The 27,968-nt window shown below is 52.9% G+C and overlaps 1 protein-coding gene across 1 annotated transcript; it reads left to right on the top strand.

Annotated features, from left to right (window-relative positions):
• Positions 1 to 9: 9 nt before the first annotated feature.
• Positions 10 to 27,845, top strand: PLLP (plasmolipin). The gene is made up of 4 exons (XM_007993430.3): positions 10 to 341; positions 20,887 to 21,060; positions 24,984 to 25,106; positions 26,848 to 27,845. Exons 1-4 carry the CDS (start codon positions 207 to 209, stop codon positions 26,962 to 26,964), a joined length of 549 nt encoding a protein of 182 aa, XP_007991621.1. The 5' UTR covers positions 10 to 206; the 3' UTR covers positions 26,965 to 27,845.
• The last annotated feature ends 123 nt before the right edge of the window (positions 27,846 to 27,968 follow it).

The raw sequence follows: 27,968 nt of genomic DNA, 5'->3' as shown, positions 1-27,968 counted from the left end.
TTAAGGGGGCGGCCCTGGTGGCGGGGGCGGGGCTGGGATCTTGGCTGCACCTGGCGCCCCAGGCTCCCAGCCCCGACGCCTCTTGCAGCTCCGGGAGCAGCACCGGGATCGGGAGCCTTGGGGAAGAGCGGCGCGGGAGCCGGCACCCACCGCTGGAGGGGCGGCGACGGCGGCCGGAGCGACCTCGGGAGGCAAGCGGAGCCGCCATGGCCGAGTTCCCGTCGAAAGTGAGCACGCGGACCAGCAGTCCTGCGCAGGGCGCCGGAGCCTCGGTGTCGGCGCTGCGCCCGGACCTGGGCTTCGTGCGCTCCAGCCTCGGGGCGCTCATGCTGCTGCAGCTGGTGAGAGCGCGCGCGGGCCCACGGGGCTGGCCGGGGGCTCCCGGTCCGGCCGGAATGGGTGAGGGACTCCGGCGCTGCGTTCATTCTTCGCGAACCTTGCGCTCCCCACCCAGGCTCACAAGCTCACCGAAGCGCCGCGCGTACCCCTAGGACCCTTCCCGCACGGACGCCCTCGAGCCTGCAACCCTCTCACCACGAGACTCCCCCGTGGCCGTCCCTGCGAGTGACACTACAGAGTAGGGCCGTCCCTACTCTGTACACCGTGTACAGAGTGCCCACTGCCCGTGCCCCATCGTGCCCCCTCCTAGGTAGTTACCAGCGGCCGCAGAGAAGCCCCCACTGGAGCCACAGTCACTGCGCACAACCCCCCAACCCTTCCCACCCCTCCTTTCTCTTTTTCACCCCTCTTTCTGCCCGGACAGTGCCCCCAGCCCTCCAGGGAACCCAGTCTGAGGCAAAGTCCACTCTCTAACCACCTTCTGCTCCCAGCGGCCCCGCGTGGCCGCACCCCAGAACATTCCTCATCGAATCTAGAGGGCACATCCGGCCCCCCAACACGCACACTCAGGCACTAAACTGTGGGCGCCCGCGCAGGAGCCGGGCTCTTCTAGCTTTCTCTGGGTGACCCGCCAGGTTTCAGCCGGTTTGGCCAGCCCCACGGGGCCTAGATATCGCACCCTGCGCCGGAGGGAGGGGTTTGTGGGTAGCCAGGGGCAAGACTCCTACTCTCTCCCAGAGCCCTGTACAGACCCCAACTGAGGCGGACCCATGGGAACATCCTCCACTCCCAGCCACAGGCCTGGATGTTAGATGCTGCTTCTGCCACCCTTTCGTGAGGGTCTGGAAGCTGGGTGGGTACCCTGGGTGGGTGAGGGCCTGATACATTTTCAGAGGACTCGGGTGGATTTGGAGTTGGGCCGGGACCTATTTTCCTTTGCAATCCAGCAAGTGGACATATCCCATTGTCTCCTACTGCTGGGTGCTAGCAGGGCTGCCAGGCCCGAGCTGGAGGGCAGGGTGGTCGCTTTGGTGCCAGACCCTGGGCTGAGGTCCAGTCTCCCTCCGCTGACCTCTCCAGGTGCGGGCCCACCTCCACCTGGGTCAGTGCTATCTCATTTCAGGATTTCTCAGGTCTCTGTGGGCCCCCTCCGCAGCCTCTTAATCATCCTGGCGGGTTTCTTTAAAATTTAGATTATTGGACTCCACCCCCGGAAAACATGTGCAATTGGAATTTGAATCTCAGGAAGTATAGCCAGAAATCTACATTTTTAACACTTCTCCCAGAGTTTTTTGTTTGTTTCTCTTTTGTTGGGTGGGGGAGAAGATTCTATCTTCTGAGGGAAGAGGTCTAGTTCCTGGAATCATTTAATTCTGCAGATGGGGAGAGCCACTGACCCCACCACTGCTGGAGTGCTCGCTTGGCTCTGAGATGGTTGTGAGGGGCACAGCCATGAGCAGCTGCCGGGCTGCCCAGGGGAGAGCCAGGTGGGTGTGAGAAGTGGTGCAAAAGGGCAGAGGAGGAGGAGAGCAATTCCACAACCAGGAAGGTTTCTTGGAGGAGGTGGTTTTTGAGCAGAGACTTCACTGAAATCTGAGGCAGAGGCAGGGAAAGGGTGTTCCAAGGGCAGGGAACAGTGTGAGCGAAGATGTAGTGATGAGAAAGTTAAATTAATTTGCAGGGAGTAGCCAACAGGTTGGTGGTGCTGGAGTTGAAGCACTTGTTTCTGATGTGGACAGAAGCCAAGAGCCTTGTGTAATCTCTGCAAGCTACAGGGTCTAGGGTCTGTTGGTGACCTTAAGAGGTTTTGGAACAGAAGAGGGATCTTGCTGGGTGGAGGATGATGACCAGCAAGATCCCTGTGAGGGATCCCTCAGCATGCCTGGTGAGGGGGATCCTGAGGCTGGCCCCTGACGGACAGGAGGATTGCTTGTGGCCAGAAGTTCAAGACCAGCCTGGGCAACATATTGAGACCCTGTCTCTACAAAAAAAGGAAAAAAAAAAAAAAAATAGCAAGGCATGGTGGCATGTACCTGTGGTCTCAGCTACTTGGGAGGCTGAGGTAGGAGGACCCCTTGTGCCTGGGAGTTCGAGGCTACAGTGACTTTGATCACACGAGTGCACTCCAGCCTGGGTGGATGAGACTTTGTCTCAAAAAAAGAAAAGAAAGAAAGAGACTAACAATAGGGGGAATGGAAGACATTGGAGTAAGAGGAGGATGTTGCTGTGGGCTGCAAGGGTCTTGGTAGCTTCTTCTAGAGAAGGCTTGTGTTTCTGATTGGGGGGTGGGGGTGCATCCCTTGTGGGCTCAGCAATCCAGCCCTGAGCATCTGGGTCCCATTACATAAATGTAGACATTGAGGTCTAGGTAGAAGGACTCACCAGGAGTCCTGTAATAGAGCTTTGCACTTGGGTCTCTTGACTCTCAGGGACTGGGTGTGAGGGAAGTGGACTCCTTTTGCCCCCTACCTGCAGCGCCTTTGGGAGGATGAGGGTCTCCCATCAGAGTTCTGAAAATGACCTGCACATTTTAGTGCCTTAGAAATCTGCTTGTTGGGGCCAGGTGTGGTGGCTCACGCCTGTAATCCCAGCACTTTGGGAGGCCGAGGCAGGCGGATCACAATGCAGGAGATCGATCACAATGCAGGAGACCATCCTGGCTAACACAGTGAAACCCCATCTCTACTAAAAATACAAAAAATTAGCCAGGCGTGGTGGCGGGCACCTGTAGTCCCAGCTACTGGGGAGGCTGAGGAGAATGGCGTGAACCTGGGAGGCGGAGCTTGCAGTGAGCTGACATCACGCCACTACACTCCAGCCTGGGCGACAGAGTGAGACTCCGTCTCAAAAAAAAAAAAAAAAAAAAAAAAGAGAAATCTGCTTGTTGGAGACACTGCATCCTGAGCTGTTTCTCTGGCAACAGATAGTTCTCCTTTGTCTGAAATGGGGTATGTGGGCGTTCATCCAACAGGCACCACCCTCTGCTGGGAAGCCATTGTAGCTCCCATCTATCAGGCCATCACTAGGCTCAGGCCCTTTGCCAAGGGCTTTAGATCCTCTTAGTCGGCCCCATTTTACAGGTGAGGAAACTGAGGCTCAGAGGTCAGTTCTTTGCCCAAGGTCTCACAGCCCTCCTCCACAGGAGTGATTTTTCTGACTTTTCTGGCCCATGGTCTTAATGACCACATGTGGCTTTGCTGCTACCTTCCCAGGGTTTGTCATGGAGGGAGTGGTAGGGACCCCGGGCCCAGTGCCCACTTCCCAGGAGCTCTTGGTCAGTGAGAGAGGTGCCCAGAGGATGTGCTTCTCCCAGAGGGATCGGAGAAGGCTGCATGGAGCAGGAAATAAATGAGAAGATGGAAGCTAATTCCCTATCAGACCCCTCTGTTTCCCAGGATTTGGTGAATGTTCCTGGTGTGCTGAGAGGAAGGGAAGGTGGGTAGAAAAGCCCCCAGCTCCTGGAGAAGGAGATTTTTCATTCAGTATCAGAATGTGTCCTGAAGAACCAACCTCAGTATTCTTCACAGATGTCTGGTGGTGGTCATTGATTTATCACTATCCTTATTCCTTGTAGATTCAGAAAGAACACCAAATGGAATATGATATTAAATCACATAAGACAGAAGAGTTAAAGCAATGTGTCTTTAAAAGCTGGTAGTGTGGAGGGGAGAATTGACTTGTAGCAAGTTTTAGGCTGTTGATTCTTTGTTGAACTTCCTAGCACTCTAGGCAAAAAGGGAAACGAAGAATCTATGCAGATAGCCTCTAAAAAAGGAGGCAGGTCTTTGTGGTTTTTATTTTATTTTTTCTGACCAATGGATTCATGTCACAAGGCATGCAAGTTTGATTTACAGACAACTCTTTTGGTTAAAAAAAAAAAAGGCCTCAGTGCTATACATTTTTGTGTGACTTAGGTGGAAGAATGCAGAAGGCGTGGTTATTTGCTTAAGGGGAGCTCCCAAAGCCTTTTTACAATAAGTATAAAGTAGTGCTATTAGGTGCCCATCTCTTATTTTTTCAAGCCTCCCCAAGCCGTGGGGAGAAGGATGATCTTATCTGGATTTATTAATAAGTAAATAGGCTCAGAGAGGGTGAGGAACTTGTCCAAGGTCACACAGGATAGAGTAACAGCTTGGCTTTGCACTTTGATCTGGAAATCCAAAACCTGACTCTAGCTATGCTTCCTCATCTTGTTTATTTTGGGGGTGTGAAATTCTAGAGTGCTTTGGAGGGGGAAAAGGGGAACTTCAGGAAGGGAGACTCATCAGGGGCCAAGGTCATCAGAGAGGGCTTCCTGCCATAGGAAGGGAGAAAGAGGATCAGGACAGACCAGAGCTTGTTCAGAGACCTGTCAGTCAGTAGGCGCCCTTGAGGCCCAGGACATGGAAGCTGTGTGAATGCCCTATGGCAGTAAGGCCATTTGGTTTGGTACCTTCTGTCCTTCCATTTTGCCCCACCTCCTGGGATTGGAGGTGGCCACACAATTCCCACTTAGGTGAATAACAGATCAAAACCTCACCTAGCTGGACAGGTGGCAGCGTGGCACATGCCTGTAGTTCCAGTTACTTGGGAGGCTGAGGCAGGAAGATTGCTTGAGCCTCGGAGTTTGAGGCTACAGTAAGCCTTGATCACGTCACTGCACCCTAGCCTGGGTGACAGAGTAAGACCCCTACTTTTTTTTTTTTTCCTCAAGACAAGGTCTTGCTCTGTCACCCAGGCTGGAGTGTAGTAGTGTGATCACAGCTCACTGCAACCTCAACCTCTCAGGCTCAGGCGATCCTCCCACCTCAGGCCTCCTGAGTATCTGGGACTACAGGTACATGCCACAATGCCTGGCTAAGTTTTTGTATTTTTTGTAAAGATGGGATTTCATCATGGTGCCCAGACTGGTCTCTAACTCCTGGGCTTTAGCAGTCCATCTGCCTTGGCCTCCCAAAGTGCTCACAGGTGTGAGCCTCTGCACCCAGCCCTCTACTCTTAACAACAACAACATAAAAACAGAAGAGAAGGCTGAAGCAGGAGAATCTCTTGAACCCGGGAGGCAGAGCCCTTGCAGTGAGCCGAGATCACATCACTGCACTCCAGGCTGGGTGACAGAGCAAGATCTTGTCTCAAACAAAAAAATAAAAATAAAGAAAAAGAAAATTAGGTAAATAAAGGTATGAAAAAAATGGACACGGCTTGCCGTGCGCTCATACAGAATATCCCTAGGTGTATTGCTGTGGGGGAAAAGCATGGCTTGGCGCATGCACAGAGAGCACCCATCTGTAGTTAAGTGAGGATATGGGTTTTATGTAGAAATATGCATCCACTCACCCTGGAATGAGACACATGGCATGTGGTTGCCTGGGGTGAGGGCAGCTGTGGGGCGTGGTCAGTCAGGGATGAGAGAGATTGCATTTTCATGATTACCCTTTCTACCACTGGAGTGCTTTGTATTATGTCTCTGTAATTTTTTTCAAAGAATAAATTCCATCTCCCTAGATCTCCCTAGATCTCCCTGATCTTCCATCTCCCTAGATCTCCCTAGATCTCCATGATCTATGGGGTGGCATGGAGAGTGTTGATGGGAACACAGGCCTGGACGCTGAGAGCCTTGGGTTCAACGGGCTCTGTTCCTTTCTGGCTGCGTGATCGTGGGGGAATTCCCGAATTTCCCTGAGCCTCACTTCCTTGTCTGCCAGATGGTGGTGGCAGGATCTAGATCATGCCTGCAAAGAGCTAGCCTAGCACTGTATGTGGGAATGAAGGACAGTTTGGATTCACAGGGTTATAGGATCCATGGGTTCTTATGCAAGCATAAGAGGTCCCTTTGCAGCATCTCCAGCATGAACTTGCATGCTTCCAGAGGCAGAGAGCTCCGTTCTTCTTAAGGCTCCCTGCTCCATCCTTGGGCACTTGGGAGTGTTGGAAAGTTCTTCCTTATGGTGATACCGGCTCTGTCTCCAGCCCCAGGAGGCAGACCAGCTCCTCTGCAGATGGAGGACAGGGCAGGGACTGAAAGTCAGCTCTGGTCTCCAGGAAGGGGCTGCCTAGATGAGATTGTTGAAGTCCGAAAGAGGTGTGAGCAGGGCTTGGTCACACTGGGATTGCAATGTCTGAGACTCGCGGGGCCTCCCTTAGCACTGAGATTTGTGGGTGGTTCAGTCTTTTTAGTCCAGCATTCCAGGCTCCGCATGCCCAGTATCTTCATCCAACCCAGCTCCCACTGCACAGAGCAATAAATACCTTGTGTTGTTAATTCCTCCGACACTCCCCACTTACTGCCACCGGGGAAGTATTGAGTGTTTGGGAATTAATTTGTAATTACATTTTGAATGTATGAATACATTCTCCTCACAAAATAAAAACCTGTACGGATTACGCTAAAGCTGTAGTTGGATTACCCACCTCTGTCCCTAAGGGGACAACTATTTGGGGTGTTTCTAGTCTTTTTTCCTGTGCATTTTTGAAAACATTGATGGTTTTATTCTGTATCCTTTGTTCAGCAAGTTGCTTTTCTCATACTCAGCGCATCTGAGAGCTCTTCATGCGCTCTGTCGTCCAGGCTGGAGTGCAGTGGCGTAATCTACGCTCACTGCAACCTCTGCCTCCCAGGTTCAAGCGATTTTCCTGCCTCAGCCTCCCGAGTAACTGGGACTACAGGTCCCTGCCACCACACCCAACTAATTTTTGTATTTTTAGTAGAGACGGGGTTTTATCATGTTGGCCAGGCTGGTCTTGAACTCCTGACCTCAGGTGATCCGCCTGTCTCGGCCTCTCAAAGTGCTGGGATTACAGGCATGAGCCACTGCGCCCCGCCACTCTTCATGTTCTGAGACTTGCCTTCCTTCCCTGTAAACTGTTGTGGAGTAACCCATAGTGTCCCGGTAGCCTCTGCTCATTTAGCTGTTTCTCTACTGATGGAATTGTTTTATTCTTTGAAAAAATTACAGAGACATAATACAAAGCACTCCAGTGGTAGAAAGGGTAATCATGAAAATGCAATCTCTCTCATCCCTGACTGACCACGCCCCACAGCTGCCCTCACCCCAGGCAACCACATGCCATGTGTCTCATTCCAGGGTGAGTGGATGCATATTTCTACATAAAACCCATATCCTCACTTAACCACAGATGGGTGCTCTCTGTGCATGCGCCAAGCCATGCTTTTCCCCCACGGCAATACACCTAGGGATATTCTGTATGAGCGCACGGCAAGCCGTGTCCATTTTTTTCATACCTTTATTTACCTAATTTTCTTTTTCTTTATTTTTTTTGTTTGAGACAAGGTCTTGCTCTGTCACCCAGCCTGGAGTGCAGTGATGTGATCTCGGCTCACTGCAAGGGCTCTGCCTCCTGGGTTCAACTGATTCTCCTGTCTCAGCCTCTTAAGGAGCTGGGATTACAGGCACATGCCACTATGGCCTGGCTAATTTTTGTATCTTTAGTGGAGATGGGGTTTCACCATGTTGGCCAGGCTGGTCTCAAACTCCTGACCTCATGTGATCTGCCCGCCTCCGCCTTCCAAAGTACTGGGATTATAGGCGTGAGCCACCACACCCAGCCCCTAATTTTTTAAATAGGTAATGTATTTACAATGCTCAAGAATAAAATAAACTGGGAAAGAGTACAGTGAAAAATCTCTGTTCCTTTTTGGTTAAAGTTGACTCCTTCATGCCCACTCTCAGTTTCCTATATCCCATTTTAAGACTTTCTTTAAGGAGATCTATGCAAATGTGGCTCTAGATTCCTGTCTGTCCTCAGTTTATATACTCTCCCCAAGATATATAGTCTAGCCATATCTTTCTGCACTTTTTCTTTTACACTTAAAAAATGAATCTTGGGGGTCCTTTTGTCTCAGTGTGTGGAGTGCAATTGCTTCTTTCTTTATGGCTTCTGTAGTGTTCCATCATGTAGCTGTGGTGTGACTGGGTGGTCAGTCCCTTTGTTGACCGACACTTTGGGTTTTCCATTCCTTTGCTCTTGCGCACCCTGCTGCAAGAAATGCCACCAAGTGCATCTGTATGATACGTTTCCAGAAGTGGGACTACTGGGTGGGAGGGTGTGTGCATTTGGGATTGTGATGTAGATTGCCAAATGCCTTCCGGAGAGGTCACACCCTTCCTGCCCGCAACAGCATGCCTCCTGGAAGGTTCCTGTTCCCACAGCCTCCCAACATGGTGATTTAACACACTTCTGGATGTGCCCCAATCTAATAGACCAAAATGATAGGTCAATGTAGTATCATTTTCATTTCTCTTTCTTTTTTTTTTTTGAGACAGAGTCTCACTCTGTCACCCAGCCTGGAGTGTAGTGGCATGATCTTGACTCACTACAACCTCTGCCTCCCGGGTTCAAGCAATTCTCTGGCCTCAGGCTCCTGAGTAGCTGGGATTACAGGTCCCCACCACCAAGCCCTGCTAATTTTTGTAATTTTAGTAGAGATGGGGTTTTGCCATGTTGGCCAAGCTGGTCTTGAACTCCTGACCTCAGGTGATCTGCTGCCTCAGCCTTCCACAGTGCTAGGATTACAGGCATGAGCCACAATGCCCAGCTAATTTTTATATTTTTAGTAGAGACAGGGTTTCGCCATGTTGGCCAAACTGGCCTCGAACTCCTGACCTCAGGTGATCTGCCTGCCTCAGCCTTCCAAAGTGCTGGGTTGGTCCCTCCTGTTTGTCCAGTGGGGAGAGGCCAGGGTGGTACCCCAGGGTCTCACAGGGAGTTGTGGGCAGGGAGACAGGTCAAAGGTGAGGCAGGGCCCAAAGCCTGAGCTGCTAGGGAACAGACCCAGGCCTGTTCTGGGATGTTCCAGCTTTTATTTGGGGCTGGGGTCAGATACCAGTTGAGCTTTTTCACATCTGCCACTCTGTGTGAGGGTGGCAGGATGGGAGCACTGTACCCCTAACTTTTTTTTTTTTTTTTTTTTTTTGAGACGGAGTCTCGCTCTGTCCCCCAGGCTGGAGTGCAGTGGTGCGATCTCAGCTCAATGCAAGCTCCGCCTCCCAAGTTCATGCCATTCTCAGCCTCCTGAGTAGCTGGGACTACAGGTGCCCACCACCACACCCTGCTAATTTTTTGTATTTTTTAGTAGAGATGGGGTTTCACCATGTTAGCCAGGATGGTCTCGATCTCCTGATCTCATGATCCGCCCGCCTCAGCCTCCCAAAGTGCTGGGATTATAAGCGTGAGCCACCATGTCCAGCACCCACCCCCCAACTTTTTTTTGAGACAGGGTCTCACTCTGTCACCCAGGCTGGAGTGCAGTAGTGTGATCATGGCTCACTGCAGCCTAGACCTCCTGGGCTCACATGATTCTCCTGCCTCAGCCTCCCTAGTAGCTGGGACCACAGGCATGCACCACAATGCCTGGCTAATTGGCTAATTTTTTTCTTTTGTTTTTGTTTTTGTTTTGTTTTGTTTTGTTTTGTTTTAGAGATGGGGATCTTGCTTATGTTGCTCAGGCTGGTCTCAAATTCCTGGGCTCAAGCGTTCCTCCTACCTCAGCCTCCTAAAGTGCTGGGTTTGCAGGTATGAGCTCCCCTTCCCCTGTCACCCAGGATGTGGGGACACTCCCCTGGAGACTACTTTATTTGAAGAGAGCATTACTGCTCTTGAGGCCAGAGCTGAGAGGGGGCAGTGGCAGAACTCGAACCCAGGGCAACTGGGATAACAAGAAGTTTATAGTCTCAGCACCCCAAGGCCACCTCATCCTTCCATCGGCCCCTCCAGAGAAAGAACCAGCTGCTGTTGAGCATATAGAGCTTCACCAGCCCTGTGTACCCTGGTCTTGGCCTGCTGGAGGAATGGGGGGTGCTAAAGTGAGGGTCTTCCTCTCTCCCTGGACTTCCTGCGACGCTGGTTCTACACCCAATGCTGGCACTGGCACTGATGTTCTGGGTGACATGAACATCAGGGGCCTGGCAAGGTAGTTGCAGGAGTGGGGATTGGAGGGAATGAATGCAGGGCTCCACCTGGGACTTTACAAGGAGGGTAAGGCCTTCCTGGGAATGCTCTGTGTGGCTGGAGGGCCTGGGTGCTGGGGAGGCTCGGGTAGGCTTTGTGGGGTAGGCCTAGGAGACCCTGGGAAGGAGGGAGGAAGCAGAGAAGAGGACCTGCAGTCAGGGAGCTCTGAGTTTCTGAGATCCCACCTGCGAGTGCTGCCACCTGCTCTGGGAGCCAGAGAGGGCCTTGGAGTGTCACTCAAGAGGCCCCCACCTGCCTTCACACACCTGGGGGCTGGCTGCCTGTGGAGGGAGGACCTGCTTGGTCTGACCAGAGGGCAGAATGGGAATGGGGTAGGATTAAGTAGGGGGCAGTTTGAGTTCAAGTTGGGAAGACTTTTTTTCTTTTCTTTTCTTTTCTTTTTTTTTGAGACGGAGTTTTGTTCTTGTTGCCCAGGCTAGAGTGCAATGGTGCGATCTTGGCTCACTGCAACCTCTGCCTTCCAGGTTCAAGCAATTCTCCTGCCTCAGCCTCCCAAGTAGCTGGGATTACAGGTGCCCACCACCATGCCCATCTAATTTTTTTGTATTTTTAGTAGAGATGGGGTTTCACCATGTTAGCCAGGCTGGTCTGGAACTCCTGACCTCAGGTGATCTACCTGCCTTGACCTCCCAAAGTGCTGGAATTACAGGTGTGAGCCACCATGCCCAGCTGGGAAGACTTTTCTAAAGCCCTAAGGGGACACCTCACAGCAAGGATGCAGTGGTAGTGGCTCCTTGGCTGCAAGTGCACGTGGGAGCTGCAGGACCTTGCTGGGGTTCTAGGGGTGGCTCAGCCACTGGGGTAGGTGTGCTGCAACCTCTTCTGCCTTTGGCATTGAAACGCTCTCTGCTCTGAGACCCAGGACTCAGAAATAACAGATGATATGATGAATGCCTTGGAGGAGGACCAGATCTGAGCCCCCACCTTCAGCATCGTCCTCCTGCCATAGCCCCAGGAAGCAGGGCCCGTGCGGGAGGTGGGGGTGGGGTGGTTGTGGCCTGGGGTGGGGACCCTGGCTGCCCGGCTCCCCACTGTGTTCCCAGGGCCTAGAACAGCGCCTGGCACAGTTTGTTTAATGACTGAATGACTCTGTTTGGTGACTTACATGCCCATTTTTCCTATGATAAAAGAGAGCTTAGGGCTGTTCAGTACTGCCCAGGTCTAGTGGATCTGGGGCTGGGTTCCGAGTCTGCTGTCGCCTTCCTGGAGAGCAGGGATGACTCCAGGATCCTCGAATGCTGGAGTGCATGGCACGGGAATTCCAAGGCGCCCTCCCTTTTGCACAGGCAGGGGGTGGTGTGTGGCTGTGTTGTGGCCAGCTCAGGCGCCCGGAGCCTCTGTCCCCTGCCCCTTTGTCTCCTGTGATACAATGGGTGGCTTTTTGTCCCCATAAAGTCCCTTTCACTGTAGAGAGAAGGGCCAGAGCGGGGGCGGGGGCCGAGCCTGGCCAGGCTGAGTTCTGAGTGTTCTTGGCTTGCCCAGATGTGTCCCCAGTGAGGGGGACCCCAGAAAGGGTTTACTTTGCCACCCTGGGTGTGCGTTTCCTGGATGGAGCAGTGGGGAGAGAGAGGCTGGAGCTGGAGAAGGACTCGGGGGCCTGGAAAGCACTCGGGGTCCATGGATGGACTTGGGGGTGGGGGAAGGACTCGGGGGCTGGGGAAAGGCTCGGGGGCTGTGGAAGGGCTCGGGGGCTGGGGAAGGACTCGGGGGCTGTGGAAGGACTCGGGCTGGGGATGGACTCAGGGGTTGGAGATGGACTCAGGGGATGGGGATGGACTCGGGGGCCGGGGAAGGACTCAGGGGCCAGTAAAGGACTCGGGGGGAGAAAAGGGGGTTGTGGATAGACTCGGGGACTGTGGATGGACTTGGGGGTCATGGAAGGATTCGCTGCCTTGGCCCCTTTGGCCATCACATTGTTTCTAAAACCTTTGGTTCAGTCACCCATGTTTAAAAAGCTGACTTTTGCCAGGTGCAGTGGCTCATGCCTGTAATCCCAGCACTTTGGGAGGCCAAGGCAGGTGGATCACCTGAGGTCAGGAGTTTGAGACCAGCCTGGCCAATATGGTGAAACCTTGTCTCTACCAAAAATACAAAAATTAACCGGGCATGGTGGTGGCGCACACTTGTAGTCCCCGCTACTTAGGAGGTTGAGGCAGGAGAATGACTTGAACCCAGGAGGCAGAGGTTCCAGTGAGCCAAGATTGCATCACTGCACTCCAGGCTGGGCAACAAAGTGAGACTCCATCAAATAAATAAATAAATAAATAAATAGCTGATTTGCACATAAAATCCAGACTTCTAGTGTCTCTTGAAAAATTAGAAACTTTGGTCACCCCAGGCCTGCCTTCCCAGCAGCCACTCCAGGGACTCCTCAGCCCACTGTAGTCATTCCTGGGACCTGCCAGCCCTGGCAGCTGCTGAGCTTAAGCCCTGGTGTCCTCCAGGCCCCAGCTGCCTTCCTGCCTCATGGCTGCCCTCTCTGGGATTTCCCTCCCCTAGCCCCGGACTGTCTCACAGCCTTCACTACTGCTCACGACTGCTATGGCTTTTAACGTTTTCTTTCACCTAGTTTCATATGTATGACACACCTGTGAGGTGACCAGGTGTCCCCCTAGGGCCCCCATACCCTAATTCCCTCACTTGTCAGATGAGGAAACAGACCAGAAAGTTTAGGTGACTCCCCCAAGGCCACACAGTGAGCTCACAAAGGTCTGACGCTACCCCAGAAGTGAAGAGAGTGAAAAGAGTTGGGGTGACTGTCTTTGCATGACAGTTAGCTCAGTGCCCATAGGGTTGGTCGAACCCCTCCCTTTGGGGCCCCTGGAGGAGGCCCATGTTCAGGAGTGTTAACCTCAGGCCGTGGGGAATCTCAGAGATCAGTGAGCCAAACCTCCCTGCTTCCACTGTGCCAAGGGGTGAAGGCGTCTGCCCAAGGCCCGTCAGCCTCTGAGGAGCTGAGAGAGTGCAGCTCCAAGGGAGATCTGAGGGTGGGCTGGATTTCTGAGGCCTCCTGTGGGAGCACCACTGCCTTATCTGTCAGGTGGGTGGGGCTGGCACGGGCGTGGGTCCTTATCTGTGCCCGGGCTGTGCCTGGTACTTGAATGTGGATACCGTCATTCTCTCAGTGAGGCCTCACACTCCTGAGGAGCCACACACACCATGGCGAATGCAGGAAAGTAGGCCCAGGGTGCTGACTTGAAAAGCCATGTTCTTAACCCCTCAGGGTGATTATGACACCTGGCCATGTTGAATATTAAGCCTATGCTGGTTGCCGGTCTAAGTACTTCGCTCAAAACTACCCTAGCGCCCAGGCAGGAGGATTGGTTAAGCCTAGGAGTTCTAGGCTAGCCTGGGCAACACAGGGAGACCCCACCTCTACAAAAATTAAAAATAGCTAGGTGTGGTGATGCATGTCTGTAGTCCCAGCTACTTGGGAGGATGAGGTGGGAGGATCGCTTGAGCCCAGGAAGTCGAGGCTGCAGTGAGCTGCAGTAGTGCCATTGCACTCCAGCCTGGATGACGAAGTGAGACCCTGTCTCAAAAACCAAACCAAACCAAACCAAACCACCCTAGGCGGTAGACACATTTTGAAGATGAAGGAAGATGAAGACTAAGGCACAGAGAGGCTAAGCCACTTGCCTGAGGTCACACAGCTAGTAAAGTTGGCAAGGTCAGAGCGTGAACTCAAGGAGTCGATATACCACCCCTCCAACAGAACCGATGTCAGTGTCACTCAGGTGAACAAGGTTATGACACCCATCCACAGATTCAGAGAGCAGCTGAGGAAAACCTATTCATTTTCTGGGGCTGCCATAACAAAGTTCCACAAACAGGGAGGCAGAAATGTATTGTCTCAGTTACTGAAATCAAGGTGTTGGCAGGGTTGCTTTCTTCTGGGGCTCTGAGGGAGAGTCTGTCCCATGTCCCCCTCCTGGCTTCTGGTGGTGACCGGCAAGCCTTGGTGTGCCTTGGCTTACAAATGCACCACTCTCCTCTCTGCCTCTGTCTTCACATGGCGGTCTACCCCTGTGGCCTCTGTGGCCACATTTCTCTTACAAGGACACCGGTCATTGGATTAGAGATGCCCCAATCCAGTATAACCCCCCCTAATTTGAGCATGTCTGCAAACACTGTTTTCTTTCTTTCTTTTTTCTTTTTTTTTTTTTTTTTGACGGAGTTTCGCTCTTGTCACCCAGGCTGGAGTGCAGTGGCCGGATCTCAGCTCACTGCAAGCTCCGCCTCCCGGGTTCACACCATTCTCCTGCCTCAGCCTCCCAAGTAGCTGGGACTACAGGCGCCCACCACCTCACCCAGCTAGTTTTTTTGTATTTTTTAGTAGAGACGGAATTTCACCATATTAGCCAGGATAGTCTCGATCTCCTGACCTCGTGATCCGCCCGTCTCGGCCTCCCAAAGTGCTGGGATTACAGGCTTGAGCCACCACGCCTGGCCGATTCTTTTCTTTTCTTTTCTGTTCTTTTCTGTTCTTTTCTTTTTTTGATGGAGTTTCGCTCTTGTCACCCAGGCTGGAGTGCAGTGGCACAATCTCGGCTCACTGCAACCTCTGTCTTCTGGGTTCAAGCAATTCTCCTGCCTCAGCCTCTCAAGTAGCTGGGATTACAGGTGCGTGCCACCATGCCTGGCTAATTTTTTGTATTTTTGATAGAGGCGGGGTTTCACCATGTTGGCCAGGCTGGTCTTGAACTCCTGACCTCAGGTGATCCGCCTGCGTCAGCCTCCCAAAGTGCTGAGATTACAGGCGTGAGCCACTGTGCCAGGCCTTGTTTTGTTTTGTTTTGTTTTGTTTTTGAGACAGAGTCCCGCTCCGTCCCCCAGGCTGGAGTGCGGTGGTGTGATCTCAGTTCACTGCAACCTCCGCCTCCTGGGTTCAAGTGATTCTCCTGCCTCAGCCTCCTGAGTAGCTGGGACTACAGATACCCGCCACCATGCCCAGCTAATTTTTGTATTTTTACTAGAGATGGGTTACTTCATATTGGCCAAGCTGGTCTCGAACTCCTGTCCTTAACTGATCCACGTGCCTCGGGCTCCCAAAGTGCAGGGATTACAGGTTTGAGCCACCGTGCCTGGCCAGACCCTGTTTTCAAATAAGGCCACATTCCCAGGTACTAGGGGTTAGAACTTGAACATATTTTAGGGAACACATTGCAAACCACAACAAGAGATGAGGAAAAACTTCCCTTAGGGTCATTGAAGGGCACACGCCCTGCAGGAACCTGGCCTGTCTAGCTGTCAGTGTTGGCAGTTTCTGGGGACACTGTAATAACAGGGTTTCGCTGGAGCGAGGAGTGCCTCTTGGTCGGGCATTTGTGATGAATCATCTCTCTGATCCTGCAGGTGGTTTTAACAAAAACATCTCTTCGTTACCCAGTTGTTTGGAAATTCTTTGAAGATGCAAAGGTCCTTTTTGACACAGTAGTCTTCATATATAAAAAAAAGTTTCTAATCCAAATTCTTCAGGTTTTCAGAAAAGCAAAAAAAAGGCCCTGTGCCCTTGAGATTTCCAGACAGTTCCCTTTGTTTATCTGCAGGACCTGTCTGGGGAGGCATGGCAGGGGCCTCAGAGAGCTAGGAAAGAGGGGAGGATGTGGTTTGCCTGTGTGTGTAGGAGAGAGACACTTAGATGTTGGTGTAGACACCTCCAGAGAAACTCGGAGACAGATGAACACGTAAGCAAGAGAGACCTACAGGGCCGAGGGGTGAAGGCATAGAGTTCTGTTCCTAGATACTCACATGGCACCCTCCCTGCCCCTCCATCACCTCTCTGGGTTTTTGCCTATCATCACCTTGCCAGTGAGATCTTTCTTGGCCCCTTATCCAGAATTGCAACCATGACCCCGTTGCCACCCCCATTCCCCTTCTCCATAGACATTGGTTAAATGTATGAACCCAGAGAGATGCCCACAGTGAGGCCTGTGTTGGGTGCCCTGTCCTGAGCAGGGTCTCTCTGGGGGGACTGGGCTGGGGGCTCAGGGACCAGGAGAAACCAGTCTGTCTGGTTCAAATACAGGAACGAACCTTCCTTGTTCTGGGGCAGAAACCGAGGCGGCTTCCCAGGCACACAGCCAGGCAGCACAGCCAGAAGAACGCCAGCAATTCCCTCTGCTTATCCTCCAGCTTCATCTGGACGCTGTGTTCGCTGATCTGGAAACCAGGGGTGGGGCTGGAGCACAGGGCAGGGCAGGGCAGGGACGGGGGGAGCCTGGGTGCCCAGCCCAGCCTGGCTCTTGGAGCCAGCTGAAGTGTCCTCATTTTTTACACTTTACTAAATAACTCATAGTAGCGCAGGTTCCAAGGAAGCACAGATCTGGGTTCCCGCCCTTCCCTATCCTTTAAAAATTTTTATTTATTTTTTTGAGATAGGGTCTCTGTCACCCAGGCTGGAGTGCAGTGGTGCGATCATGGCTCACTGCAGCCTTGACTTCCCGGGCTCCATTGATCCTCCCACCTTAGCCTCCCAACTATCTAGGACCACAGGCATGTGCCACTATGCCCAGCTAAATGTTATATTTTTGGTAGATATGGGGTTTTCCCATGTTGCCCAGGCTGGTCTCGAACTCCTGAGCTCAAGTGATCCACCTACCTCAGCCTCCCAAAGTGCTGGGATTACAGGTGTGAGCCACTGCGCCTGGCCTCCTGCCCTGTCCTTTACCCACAGTCACCACAGGCACATCACCTCCTGAGATTCCCTTTGGAAGATGGGGATAACAAACAGAACATTTGAGGAGGGTCTGGTGATGGAGGAATCAATGAGACGTGTCTGGCACAGAGTGGGAGGGCAGTGAGGGGCTGTTGTGGCCTAGGCTGTGAGTCATGGGACAGGTGATTGATAGGCGTATGATAGTGGAAACCTGAATTGGTCTTTTCTTGATTTTTGGTCCATTGCATTTTCTGACTTTCCTTTAGTTAGTTGGAGGCAGGCAACACAGTGGCAGCAGAGGCCCATAAAGAATTGGCTTTCAATGAAAAAATAATTGTTTATCCAGGACACGCCCAGTTCTCACCTGGAGAAGGGACAGAGGCGTGCTGCCTGAAGTGTTTGTTCTCCTTCAGGACACTGGCCTCCTCCCCGGCTCTGGGGGTTCGTGGCCTCTCCAGGTGTGGCTGTTGTGAGACATCTTGCCCTGGGTCCACACTTGTAAGGGCTCTGCCCCCAGCTTGGTGTGTGACAGCGGTGTGCAGCTCTGCCCTGGCTTCCTCACTTGCCTACCCTTACGTGGCCTGCTTGTGGCAGTGAAAGGAGGGTGCTGACGGGCAGCAGAGGCTGGTAGGGTGCTGTGTGTGGCGGGGGGATGGGTCCCTGGAGCTTCACCCCAGTGTAGGGAGGAGCAGTTGCTGAACCCTGGAGAGAGGGACACTTTCCCTGGGCCTCCTACTTTGGGCTGAGCCCCTTACTTGGGTTGGGGGGTGCGGCAAGGCCAGGGGCAATTCACAGATGGACACCTGCTTCTTATTATTTTGTTAATTTAATTTTAATTTACCTAATTTTAATTTTATTTATTTTAGTTTATTTTGAGGGTCTTGCTGTTGCTCAGGCTGGAGTACAGTGGCACAGTCATGGCTCACCGTAGCCTCAACCTCCCAGGTTCAAGCAGTCCTCCCCCCTCAGCCTCCCAAGTAGCTGAGACCACAGGCACACTACCACCACACCCGGCTAATTTTTAAATTATTTGGTAGAGATGGGCTCCCTGTATATTGCCCAGGATGGGGTCTTGAACACCTGGGCTCAAGCCGTCCTCCCACCTTAGCCTCCCCAAATGCTGGGATTACAGGCATGAGCCACCACACCCAGTCCTCTTTTTCTTTTTTTTTTTTTTTGAGATGGAGTCTCGCTTGACGCCCAGGCTGGAGTGCTGGAGTGCAGTGGCGCGATCTCGGCTCACTGCAAGCTCCGCCTCCCGGGTTCACGCCATTCTCCTGGTTCAGCCTCCTGAGTAGCTGGGACTACAGGCGCCCACCACCACAGCCGGCTAATTTTTTGTGTTTTCAGTAGAGACAGGGTTTCACCATGCTTTAGCCAGGATGGTCTCCATCTCCTGACCTCGTGATCTGCCCGCCTCGGCCTCCCAAAGTGCTGGGATTACAGGCATGAGCCACCGCGCCCGGCCATCCCGCTTCCTCTTTTAATACACAGCACCTGTGCAGGGCAGGGTTCTTCTAATCTCTGTCACGGATGAAGAAATAGGACTGTTAGCTCCTAAGCACATTGTGTATTTAGCGTATATTATGTGTCGGGCACTGTTGGGCACTGAAGATATAGCAATGAACAAAACCCAGAATCTTCTTCCGAGAGCAGGGAAAGTGCTCGGTCAGCATCACACAGCCACACAGCTTTTGACTTCCAAGCTCCAGACCCCACCTGCCACTTCCCCAATGGGCCACACCTTCCCGAGCCAGACCCTTGGGGGATGGGGAGGAGGTGGAGGAAGGAGGGTTGTGAGGGCTGAGGGCTCCCTGGGCCAGCTCAGCTACAGGCCCCCCAGTCTTGTCCCTGGCTTCTGTAGGGATCCACGCAGGAGCTTCCCTTCTGGTCCTCGGCGAGGGTGCTTTTGGGTGGGGTGCCTGGCAGGCACCCCAGCTCTGGCTGTGCTCTGGGCCCGGGGCCTCAGGTGCTCTAGGGGCTGGCGGCACCCCTCAGCTGCTGGAAGCAGCCACGACTTTCTGTCTCCAAAGCCTAGCAGCCAGAGGAGGGACCTGCTCCGGAATCGCTTCTCTGATCCCACTGACTTGTCCTTGGGCTGGTGGCAAGGTCACTACGCAGCCTTGGTGCCATGTACCTGGGTGCTGACCAGGGGAAAAAGAGGACGCTTCTGTGTGTCTTGATTGGCAATGGAGCCTTTCTCCAAAGCTAGACCCTTGTGTCCTCTCTGTGGCCAGGGATTCCAGAGAGTGCCCTCATGGAGAAGTGGCGGTGGGTAGGAGAGACTGGGGAGGCCCAGGATGGCCACATCCGAGGTGCCTCTGGGGGTCCTCCAGGAGCTCCCTGGGCCCTGCCTCTGCAGGCCCTTTGCTGGCCCACACCCGAGACAGTCTGCATGGTGAGTCAACAAACCTGCCTACAGAGACTTCTCTGTGGCTGTGAGGACTGGGGCCTATGCAGTCTACCTTGGACTTGTGGAATAATAATTAAAAAAACCACTTCTGTTGCAGTCATTTATGTGCATGAACTTGTGGGTCCTCATAGTAGCTCTACGAGGTAGGAATGATCATTATACTCATTTGATAAGCAAGGGTGATGATACACTTGCCCAAGGCCACACAACTGGTAAGGAGAGCTGGGATCGAAGCCAGGCAGCTGGGCTCCAGAGTCCATGCTGTTAGCCACTACCCATGCTCTGCTGGGATGGTCGGGCCCATCCTGCCACTTGGGAACGGCATGACGGGTAGGGCTCTTGGCTTCCTGGAGGCCCAGTTTCACCTGTGAGATGGCAATACCAGTATAGAAGGGCATCTGGGAGAGCCAGAGACGTGGGGTGTCAGGCAGAGGCCCTTGTGATGTTCTCTGCTGGGCCCAGCTGGGAGGGAGGACACAGGGCTGTTGTCTTCCCGCCTCTGGGACTGTGGTGACTTGAACTTTCTTTCAGCAGCTTTTACTGAGCCCCTGGCAGGGCCTAGGTCCTGTGCTGGGTGTGGGGATGCAGCTGTGAGACAGCCACGGCCGTGCCCTCGTGGAGCTCGCAGTCTGGGGCAGGGAACGATTATGACCCTGGATGGCGGGTGCCTGGGGGGCCCTGTGAGCGCTGACGAGGGCTCTGGGATGCAGGCTGGAGGTGTGGGGGTGTCCTGGAGCACCTGACCTCTCAGCTGAGACCTGGAAGAGGAGTGTGAGTACAGGTCAGGGCCCCAGTACAGTGGTGTACCGCATGAGCCGAATCAGCATTCCTTTTTTAAATTTTTTCTGTTTTTTGAGATAATTTCACTCTCTCTCTGAGGTTGGCTTTTGGTGGCATGATCATGGCTCACTGCAGCTTCTAACTCCTGGGCCCATGGGATCCTCTGCTTCAGCCTCCTGAGTAGTTGGGAGCACAGGTACACACCACCATACCTGGCTAACTATTATTTATTTATTTATTTATTTGAGACGGATTTTCCCTTTTGTCACCCAGGCTGGAGTGCAGTGGCGTGATCTCAGCTCACTGCAACCTCTGCCTCCCAGGTTCAAGCAATTCTTCTGTCTCAGCCTCCCAAGTAGCTGGGATAACAGGCACGCGCCACCACGCCCGGCTAATTTTTGTATTTTTAGTAGAGACAGGCTTTCACCATGTTGGCCAGGCTGGTCTCATACTCCTGACCTCAGGTGATCCGCCCACCTCAGCCTCCCAAAATGCTGGGATTACAGGTATGAGCCACTGCACCCGGCCTTAATTTTTCTGTAGAGATGGGGACTTGTTCTGTTGCCCAGGCTGGTCTTGAACTCCTGGCCTCCAGCGATTATCACACCTTGGGCTCCCAAAGTGCTGACATTACAGGCATGAGCTACTGTGCCTGGCCAATATTTCTTAGCTAGATGAGAAATGAAACCGCATCTCTGGCCGACCCTGCCCTGTCTGACCCTCCTAGGTGCTGGGGCTGCTGGTGTGGGCGCTGATTGCGGACACCCCGTACCACCTGTACCCGGCCTATGGCTGGGTGATGTTCGTCGCTGTCTTCCTCTGGCTGGTGACAATCATCCTCTTCATTCTCTACCTGTTTCAGCTGCACATGAAGTTGTACATGGTGCCCTGGCCACTGGTGGTGAGTCTGGGTGGGGGTACTGGAAGTGGCTATGACAGGACCACTGTGACTTTCCCTAAAAGAAGTGGCAGGGTATGGGGGGTCTCCTGACATCCTCACTGACCTAAGCTGGTCTGCAGAGCCAGGGGTGGAGGTAAGGACTGATGGTTCAGGGGTTCAGTTGTTCTATTTTTCCTTCAAAACAGTGTCTCACTATGTACAGACTGGAGTGCAGTGGCTCGATAATGACTCACTGCAGTCTTGAACCCCTGAGTTCAGGTGATCCTCCCATCTCAGCCTCCCCAGTAGCTAGGAGTACAGGCACGTGCCACCATGCCCTGCTAATTTTTTTTTTTTTTTTTTTTTGTAGAGGAGGGGGTCTCACTTTATTGCCCAGGCTGGTCTTGAACTCCTGGGCTCAAGCAGGTCTCCCACTTTGGCCTCCCAAAGTTCTGGGAGTACAGGAGTGAGCCACCACGCCCAGCCTAGGTGTATGGTTTTTTGGGGAACCATGAGCCAGGAAGGACACAGGCTTGACTTTGTCCCAGGAGGAGAGTAGAAGTGAGGGGCTGTTGAGTGGATTTACAAGAGGCCATTTGGAATCTTAAAAATATTTTTCGGCCGGGCGCGGTGGCTCACGCCTGTAATCCCAGCACTTTGGGAGGCCGAGGCGGGCGGATCACAAGGTCAGGAGATCGAGACCATCCTGGCTAACACGGTGAAACCCCGTCTCTACTAAAATAGAAAAAATTAGCCGGGCGCAGTGGCGGGCGCCTGTAGTCCCAGCTACTCGGGAGGCTGAGGCAGGAGAATGGCGTGAACCCGGGAGGCGGAGCTTGCAGTGAGCCGAGATTGCGCCACTGCACTCCAGCCTGGGTGACAGAGCAAGACTCCGTCTCAAAAAAAAAAAAAAAAAAAAAATATTTTTCCCGGCCGGGTGTGGTGGCTCACACCTGTAATCCCAGTACTTTGGGAGGCTGAGGCAGGTGGATCACCTGAGGTCAGGAGTTTGAGACCAGCCTGACCAATATGGTGAAACCCCATCTCTACAAAAAATACAAAAATTAGCCAGCTGTGGTGGTGCACACCTCTAGTCCCAGCTACTCGGGAGGCTGAGACAGGAGAATTGCTTGAACCTGGGAGGCAGAGGTTGCAGTGAGCTGAGATCACGCCATTGTACGCCAGCCTGGGTGACAGGGCAAGACTCCACCTCCAAAAAAAAAAAAAATTTTTTTTCCTTCTCCGGGTGGTCAGAATTTGTGCCTGTGTTGTGTGGGTTTGTGAGATTCTAGCAGGCCCAGGCAGGCAGCCCTGTGGCTGGAGGCTGGGGGCAAGCTGTCAGAAGTTGCCTAGGCCAGGGCCTCAAGTGTGCAGGACAAGCTCGGGTACCTGGCTGCTTGCAGGTGAGGCTCTGAGGCCTGGGAGAGGCTGGTCTCCCCAGGTTTGCCCCAGGACAGTCTTCCCAGGACACAGGGCTGAGAGCGGACATGGGAAGTACCCTGGCCAGACACACAGAAAGCTGCTGGCTTTTTTTTTTTTCTTTCCTCTGACCCGGAAAACCCCTGCAGCTGGGGTCTGAGGCTTTCAGTGAGAAGAGAGGCGAGAAAGGCACATGATTGTAAGACAAGCAAGGCTGGGACTAGGCAGCATTGTTTGGAATTCAATGACTTTTTAAACCGAGGAAACGTGAGTCATCCTCAAGACAGAATGGGTTTGTTAGATCTTGACATCCCTGGCAGAAACAGGCAGCGTTTGCAGGGGTCGCTGGGCTTGCAGGGAAGATTTTGGGGCAAGGAGGCGGCACCCTGATTTCCGGGCTCAGGGTCCACCCCTCCCTCATGTCCCAGGAGCCTCTAACAGAAATCTCTGGAGATAAAAGCCTGTGTGTCTCTTAGGTGCAGATCTGGGGCTCCAGCCGTGGCTGTTAATGGAAGGAGGCTCCCTTCTGCCACGATGGCAGGGCATTGCTTCTTGTGCTTCTGGACCCTCAACGAATGGGGCAGAGAGGGCTTAACTGCATCTAGAGAAGGCTGGATTAGCATGGCCAACTTGGGATTTTCTGGCATGGGGGCTACAGACCCCTACAGGATCCAGGCAAGATGTGTGAGTGAATTGGGTCAGGAGGGACCCTGGAGAAGCCAGCATCCATCTGCCCATCGTAAGCTGCCTATACTCACTTCATCTGTTGCTAGTGGGAGTGCAAACCCCTTGGCGCAGAATCTTTTGATATCTTAAGATTTATTTATTTTTTTTTAGACAGAGTCTCCCTCACTCTGTCACTCAGGCTGGAGTGCAGTGGTGTAATCTTAGCTCACTGCAACCGCTGCCTCCTGGGTTCAAGTGATTCTCCCGCCTCAGCCTCCTGTGTTGCTGGGATTACAGGCGTTCACCACCACTCTTGGCTAATTTTTGTGTTTTTATTGGAGACGAGGTTTCACCATGTTGGCCAGGCTGGTCTCTAACTCCTGACCTCAAGTGATCTGCCTGCCTTCGGCCTCCCAAAGTGCTAGGATTACGGGCATGAGGCACTGTACCTGGCCAAGATTTATTTATTTATTTATTTATTTATTTATTTATTTATTTATTTATTTTTTTGAGACGGAGTCTCACTCTGTCACCCAGGCTGGAGTGCAGTGGCCGGATCTCGGCTCACTGCAAGCTCTGCCTCCCGGGTTACGCCATTCTCCTGCTTCAGCCTCCCGAGTAGCTGGGACTACAGGCGCCCGCCATCTCGCCCGGCTAGTTTTTTGTATTTTTTTAGTAGAGACGGGGTTTCACTGTGTTAGCCAGGATGGTCTCGATCTCCTGACCTCGTGATCCGCCCGTCTCGGCCTCCCAAAGTGCTGGGATTACAGGCTTGAGCCAAAGATTTTTTTTAATATGAAATTTCTACATGAAGTTTTCAGGTTTTCATGAAATCTAATTTTATAATGTTGGTAATTTTTAAAAGGTATATTGGACAAACCGAATGAATGTTTGAGGGCCATGCGTTTGAAGACTGTAAATGGGCTCCTGGGGCCAAGCGTTTGAGATGAGGGTTTGGGGCCTGGTTGTCAGCAGAGGGCCCCTTCCTGCCAGTCTGGTTCTGTATCCAGCTGGGAATATCGGTCCTCCTGGTCCTGACCCTGGCACTTGCTTAGAGCCTCGAGCTTAGGATATGGCCAAAAGGGAGACAAAGATTCTTCCCCCCTGGAGGCAGAGAGGGATATGAGGCCCAGCCCCAGGACTGGCCACAGAGCCAAACCTTGCAGTGGTACCAGGGATAACCTGGGCTTGGCCCTGGGCCACACTTGGAGGAGTGGCCTGTGTTTCTTTAGCTGGTACAGAGATGGGTCATGGACTGGCCTCTTTCTGTGAGGAATGGGTTTGGCACTGCCCCTACCCCATCACTGAGGCCTTCCTGTCATTCCCCTCCCCCAGCTTCAGGAGTGTTCATGCTCCCTGCTCAGCAGGCCTCCTGGGGACCAGGGCTTGATGGGCTGACCCCTGGAAACCGCGGCCTCTTGAGGCCCTGTTGGTGGGAAAGACCTAGGTGTTTGCGTCCCCTTCCAGTGGCTACTCAAGGGGTGTGCCAGTGGGAACAAAGATGCCCCAACTGTTGGTCTCCTTGTGTGTCTTTTTTTTGAGACAGGATCTCACTCTGTCGCCTAGGCTGGAGCGCAGTGGTGTGATCATGGCTCACTGCAGCCTCCAAATCCTGGCACCAGGTGACCCTCCCATCTCAGCCTCCCAAGTAGCTGAGATCACACGCATGCGCCACCATGCCTGGCTAACTTTTTTATTTTTTGTAGAGACGGGGCCTACATATGTTCCCCAGGCTGGTCTCTAACTCCTGGGCTCAGCCCCCCAAAGTGCTGGAATGACAGGTGTGATTCCACCATGCCCAGCCTCTCTTTGTGTCTTAAGCCTTTTCTCTCCCCACTCCCTACCCCCATGTCCTGCAGTTAATGATCTTTAACATCAGCGCCACCGTTCTCTACATCACCGCCTTCATCGCCTGCTCTGCAGCAGTTGACCTGACATCCCTGAGGGGCACCCGGCCGTATAACCAGCGTGCGGCTGCCTCGGTGAGTCTGCTTCCCAGGCTCCCTCGGTGGTCTGCAGGGTCTCGGCCCCAGGACTCACGCTGCTTGCTTGGTCTGAGGCCAGGCACCTGCCACCTCCTGAGGAGTTGCCACCTGAATGCTCAGTGGGTCTCAGAGGAGAGCCAGGCTGCCTCCAGGCTTCCATAATTAACAGTGGGGAGTGGTGTGTGGTGGGCAATGGAAGTTTTGGGTTAACAATTTTTTTTTTTTTTTGAGATGGAGTCTCGCTCTGTTGCCCAGGCTGGAGTGCAGTGACACGATCTCGGCTCATTGCAACCTCTGCCTCTTGGGTTTTTTTTTTTTTTTTTTTTTTTTGAGACGGAGTCTCGCTCTGTCGCCCAGGCTGGAGTGCAGTGGCACGATCTCGGCTCACTGCAAGCTCCGCCTCCCAGGTTTACACCATTCTCCTGCCTCAGCCTCCTGAGTAGCCGGGACTACAGGCGCCCGCTACCGTGCCCGGCTAGTTTTTGTATTTTTTAGTAGAGACGGGGTTTCACCATGTTAGCCAGGATGGTCTCGATCTCCTGACCTCGTGATCCGCCCGTTTCGGCCTCCCAAAGTGCAGGGATTACAGGCTTGAGCCACCGCGCCCGGCCGCCTCTTGGGTTTAAGTGATTCTCCTGACTCAGCCTCCCAAGACTACAGGTGTGTGCTGCCACACCAGCTATTTTTTTTTTTTTTTTTTTTTTCTGAGATGGAGTCTCACGCCCAGCTTATTTTTGTATTTGTAGTAGAGGTGGGGTTTCACCATGTTGGCCAGGCTGGTCTTTCGAACTCCTGACCTCAGGTGATCCACTTGCCTCGGCCTCTTAAAGTGCTGGGATTACAGGTGTGAGCTACCACACCCCGCCTGGGTTAACTATGGAACCTTGTTGTAAATCAATTGTACCACACTGACTTAGGGTCATGTGCCCCCTTGGAGAATGTGAAAAACTGGATGCTCTCCCACTGACAAGTGCACGTGCAAAAACCTTTTGGTTTAAACCATTCTGGGAGATTCATAGGCTCTCCCGTGAAACCCAGACTCCAGGCCCACGTCAGGTGGCCAGTGAAGTGGCTGCAGTCCCCTCCACGCCTGTCACCCTTCACACCACCAGGCCCTGCACACCATCTCCTCCCAGTATCCTGCGACACCCACAGTGAGGGAGAGGAAGGGACTACTAGTCCTTTTTGACAGACAGCAGGCTCCCGTTCAGAGAGGTTGGACTCCGGGCCTGGAGCCACGGCCAAGCCCAGGGGAGGGCAGGGCCTTGATGGGCACTCATTTGGTTCCTTTACTCTTCCTGATGAGGGCAGTTTTGAAATCAGCAAATTCAGTGATGGGGACAGAGACGGGGAGCTTCTGAATGTGGCTGCAGGTGTTAGTACAGAGGCGTGAACTGGTTCTAGAAAAATTCCTAGGCTGGCCTTTGAATGTTGTCTTTTTAGAACTAAATCCTTGCTAGATGTCCCCTCTGTCACTCTTATCTTGTCCTTCATTGTCCTTATCACAATCTGATAGGCCCCGCCTGTGGTTCTTAGCTGCTTCCCGTGCTTAGAAGGTAATGTTGGCATCCCAGGACCCTGGTGCTCATCAGCTCCATGATAAACAGCTGTGAAATGCATCTGGCTGAGTGTGAGATGGTGCAGCTGCCAAAACCCCTCCTGCTTGGCCTGAGATCTGGTTGGAGCTTGTGTCACTGTTACCCTCTTGGTCCTTACACCCTTCTCGCCTCTCTTTCAGTTCTTTTCATGTTTGGTGATGATCGCCTATGGAGTGAGTGCCTTCTTCAGCTACCAGGCCTGGCGAGGGGTAGGCAGCAATGCAGCCACCAGTCAAATGGCTGGCGGCTATGCCTAAACCACCTGTGCCACGGCCCTCTCTGGGGCTGAAGCCGCCGCTGGGTCACAGAGCAGCGTCACCCTGCAAGCCCGAAGCTGGGGAGCCCTGCGTGGAGTCAACCCGACAGCGACTGCACTTGCTCCTCTCTGCCCATCAGACACGAGCTCTCACAGCACTAAGGAAGCAGGCCCAGGCTGGCAGGCATCTGGGCTTGCAGGAGGCCAACCGCTGAGACCTCCTCTCCATCCCCCTTATTCAGTGGAAGGTGACGGGGGATCTGAGGCTGTGTCTCTGCCTTGTCTTTAGAGGACTTCAGCGTCCAAGACTGGGGCCTACCCTTCTCACCAGCACTAAATGCACTAACAAGGACTCCTGACCTGCAGCCCCAGACTCGCCGTAGTATAAGCCTAACAAGCAACATGTAGCACCTTAGTCTTCGTTCCAGGAGAGCTGAGCAAGCTCGTGAAACCACTCTCCTTCCTTTAAACACCGTTCCAACCGACCTCTCCCTGGAGCCAACCTATAAAAACTGGGTTATGATTGTTGACAGCATGGTCTTCCCTCCCTGCATTTTAGACATACCAGTTACTGAAAACAAATCAGTTTTAAGTGACTTCTCAATGCTGAAAAGCCTGTCCAGGTTTCCTTCACTTTCCCAAGCCTCTCTCTGTAATACTCCCTTTGGGCGAAGCTAACCTCAGTGCTGACTGCCTCCCTGACCCTGCTGACTAGGCACATGGGATGCGAAGGAGGGAGGGAAGTGAGGCCTTGCCTGGCAAGTTGTCATGGGGTTGGTGGTGACTGTTTTATTTTTTTTTAATAAAAAGATAAGAGAAGTTATTTGGACAAGATGTTGGGGAATCACTTTTGCAGGTGCTTGTAACCTCCAGGAGACCTCAGCTTGACTGTAGAAGATGCCTGCTGTAGGGCAGTTCACGTTCTGGAGTCATTCAGCACCACCTGCCACTCTTTGACCAGAGGAAAGCTGCTTATACTTCCTGCTTGCTGGGTCTAGAACAGTC

This window comes from Chlorocebus sabaeus, chromosome 5, assembly GCF_047675955.1.
Source record: "Chlorocebus sabaeus isolate Y175 chromosome 5, mChlSab1.0.hap1, whole genome shotgun sequence".
NCBI lineage: Eukaryota > Metazoa > Chordata > Mammalia > Primates > Cercopithecidae > Chlorocebus > Chlorocebus sabaeus.
The sequence above is the reverse complement of the archived record's forward strand: the minus strand, read 5'-3'. Positions and strand labels throughout refer to the sequence as shown.

Bases quoted from the DNA above. Each gene is read 5' to 3' on its own strand.
- PLLP (XM_007993430.3), top strand. From the start codon at position 207: ATGGCCGAGTTCCCGTCGAAAGTGAGCACGCGGACCAGCAGTCCTGCG. The intron at 342-20,886 runs GTGAGAGCGCGC...TGACCCTCCTAG, and splicing joins CGCTCATGCTGCTGCAGCTG to GTGCTGGGGCTGCTGGTGTG. The intron at 25,107-26,847 runs GTGAGTCTGCTT...CCTCTCTTTCAG, and splicing joins ACCAGCGTGCGGCTGCCTCG to TTCTTTTCATGTTTGGTGAT.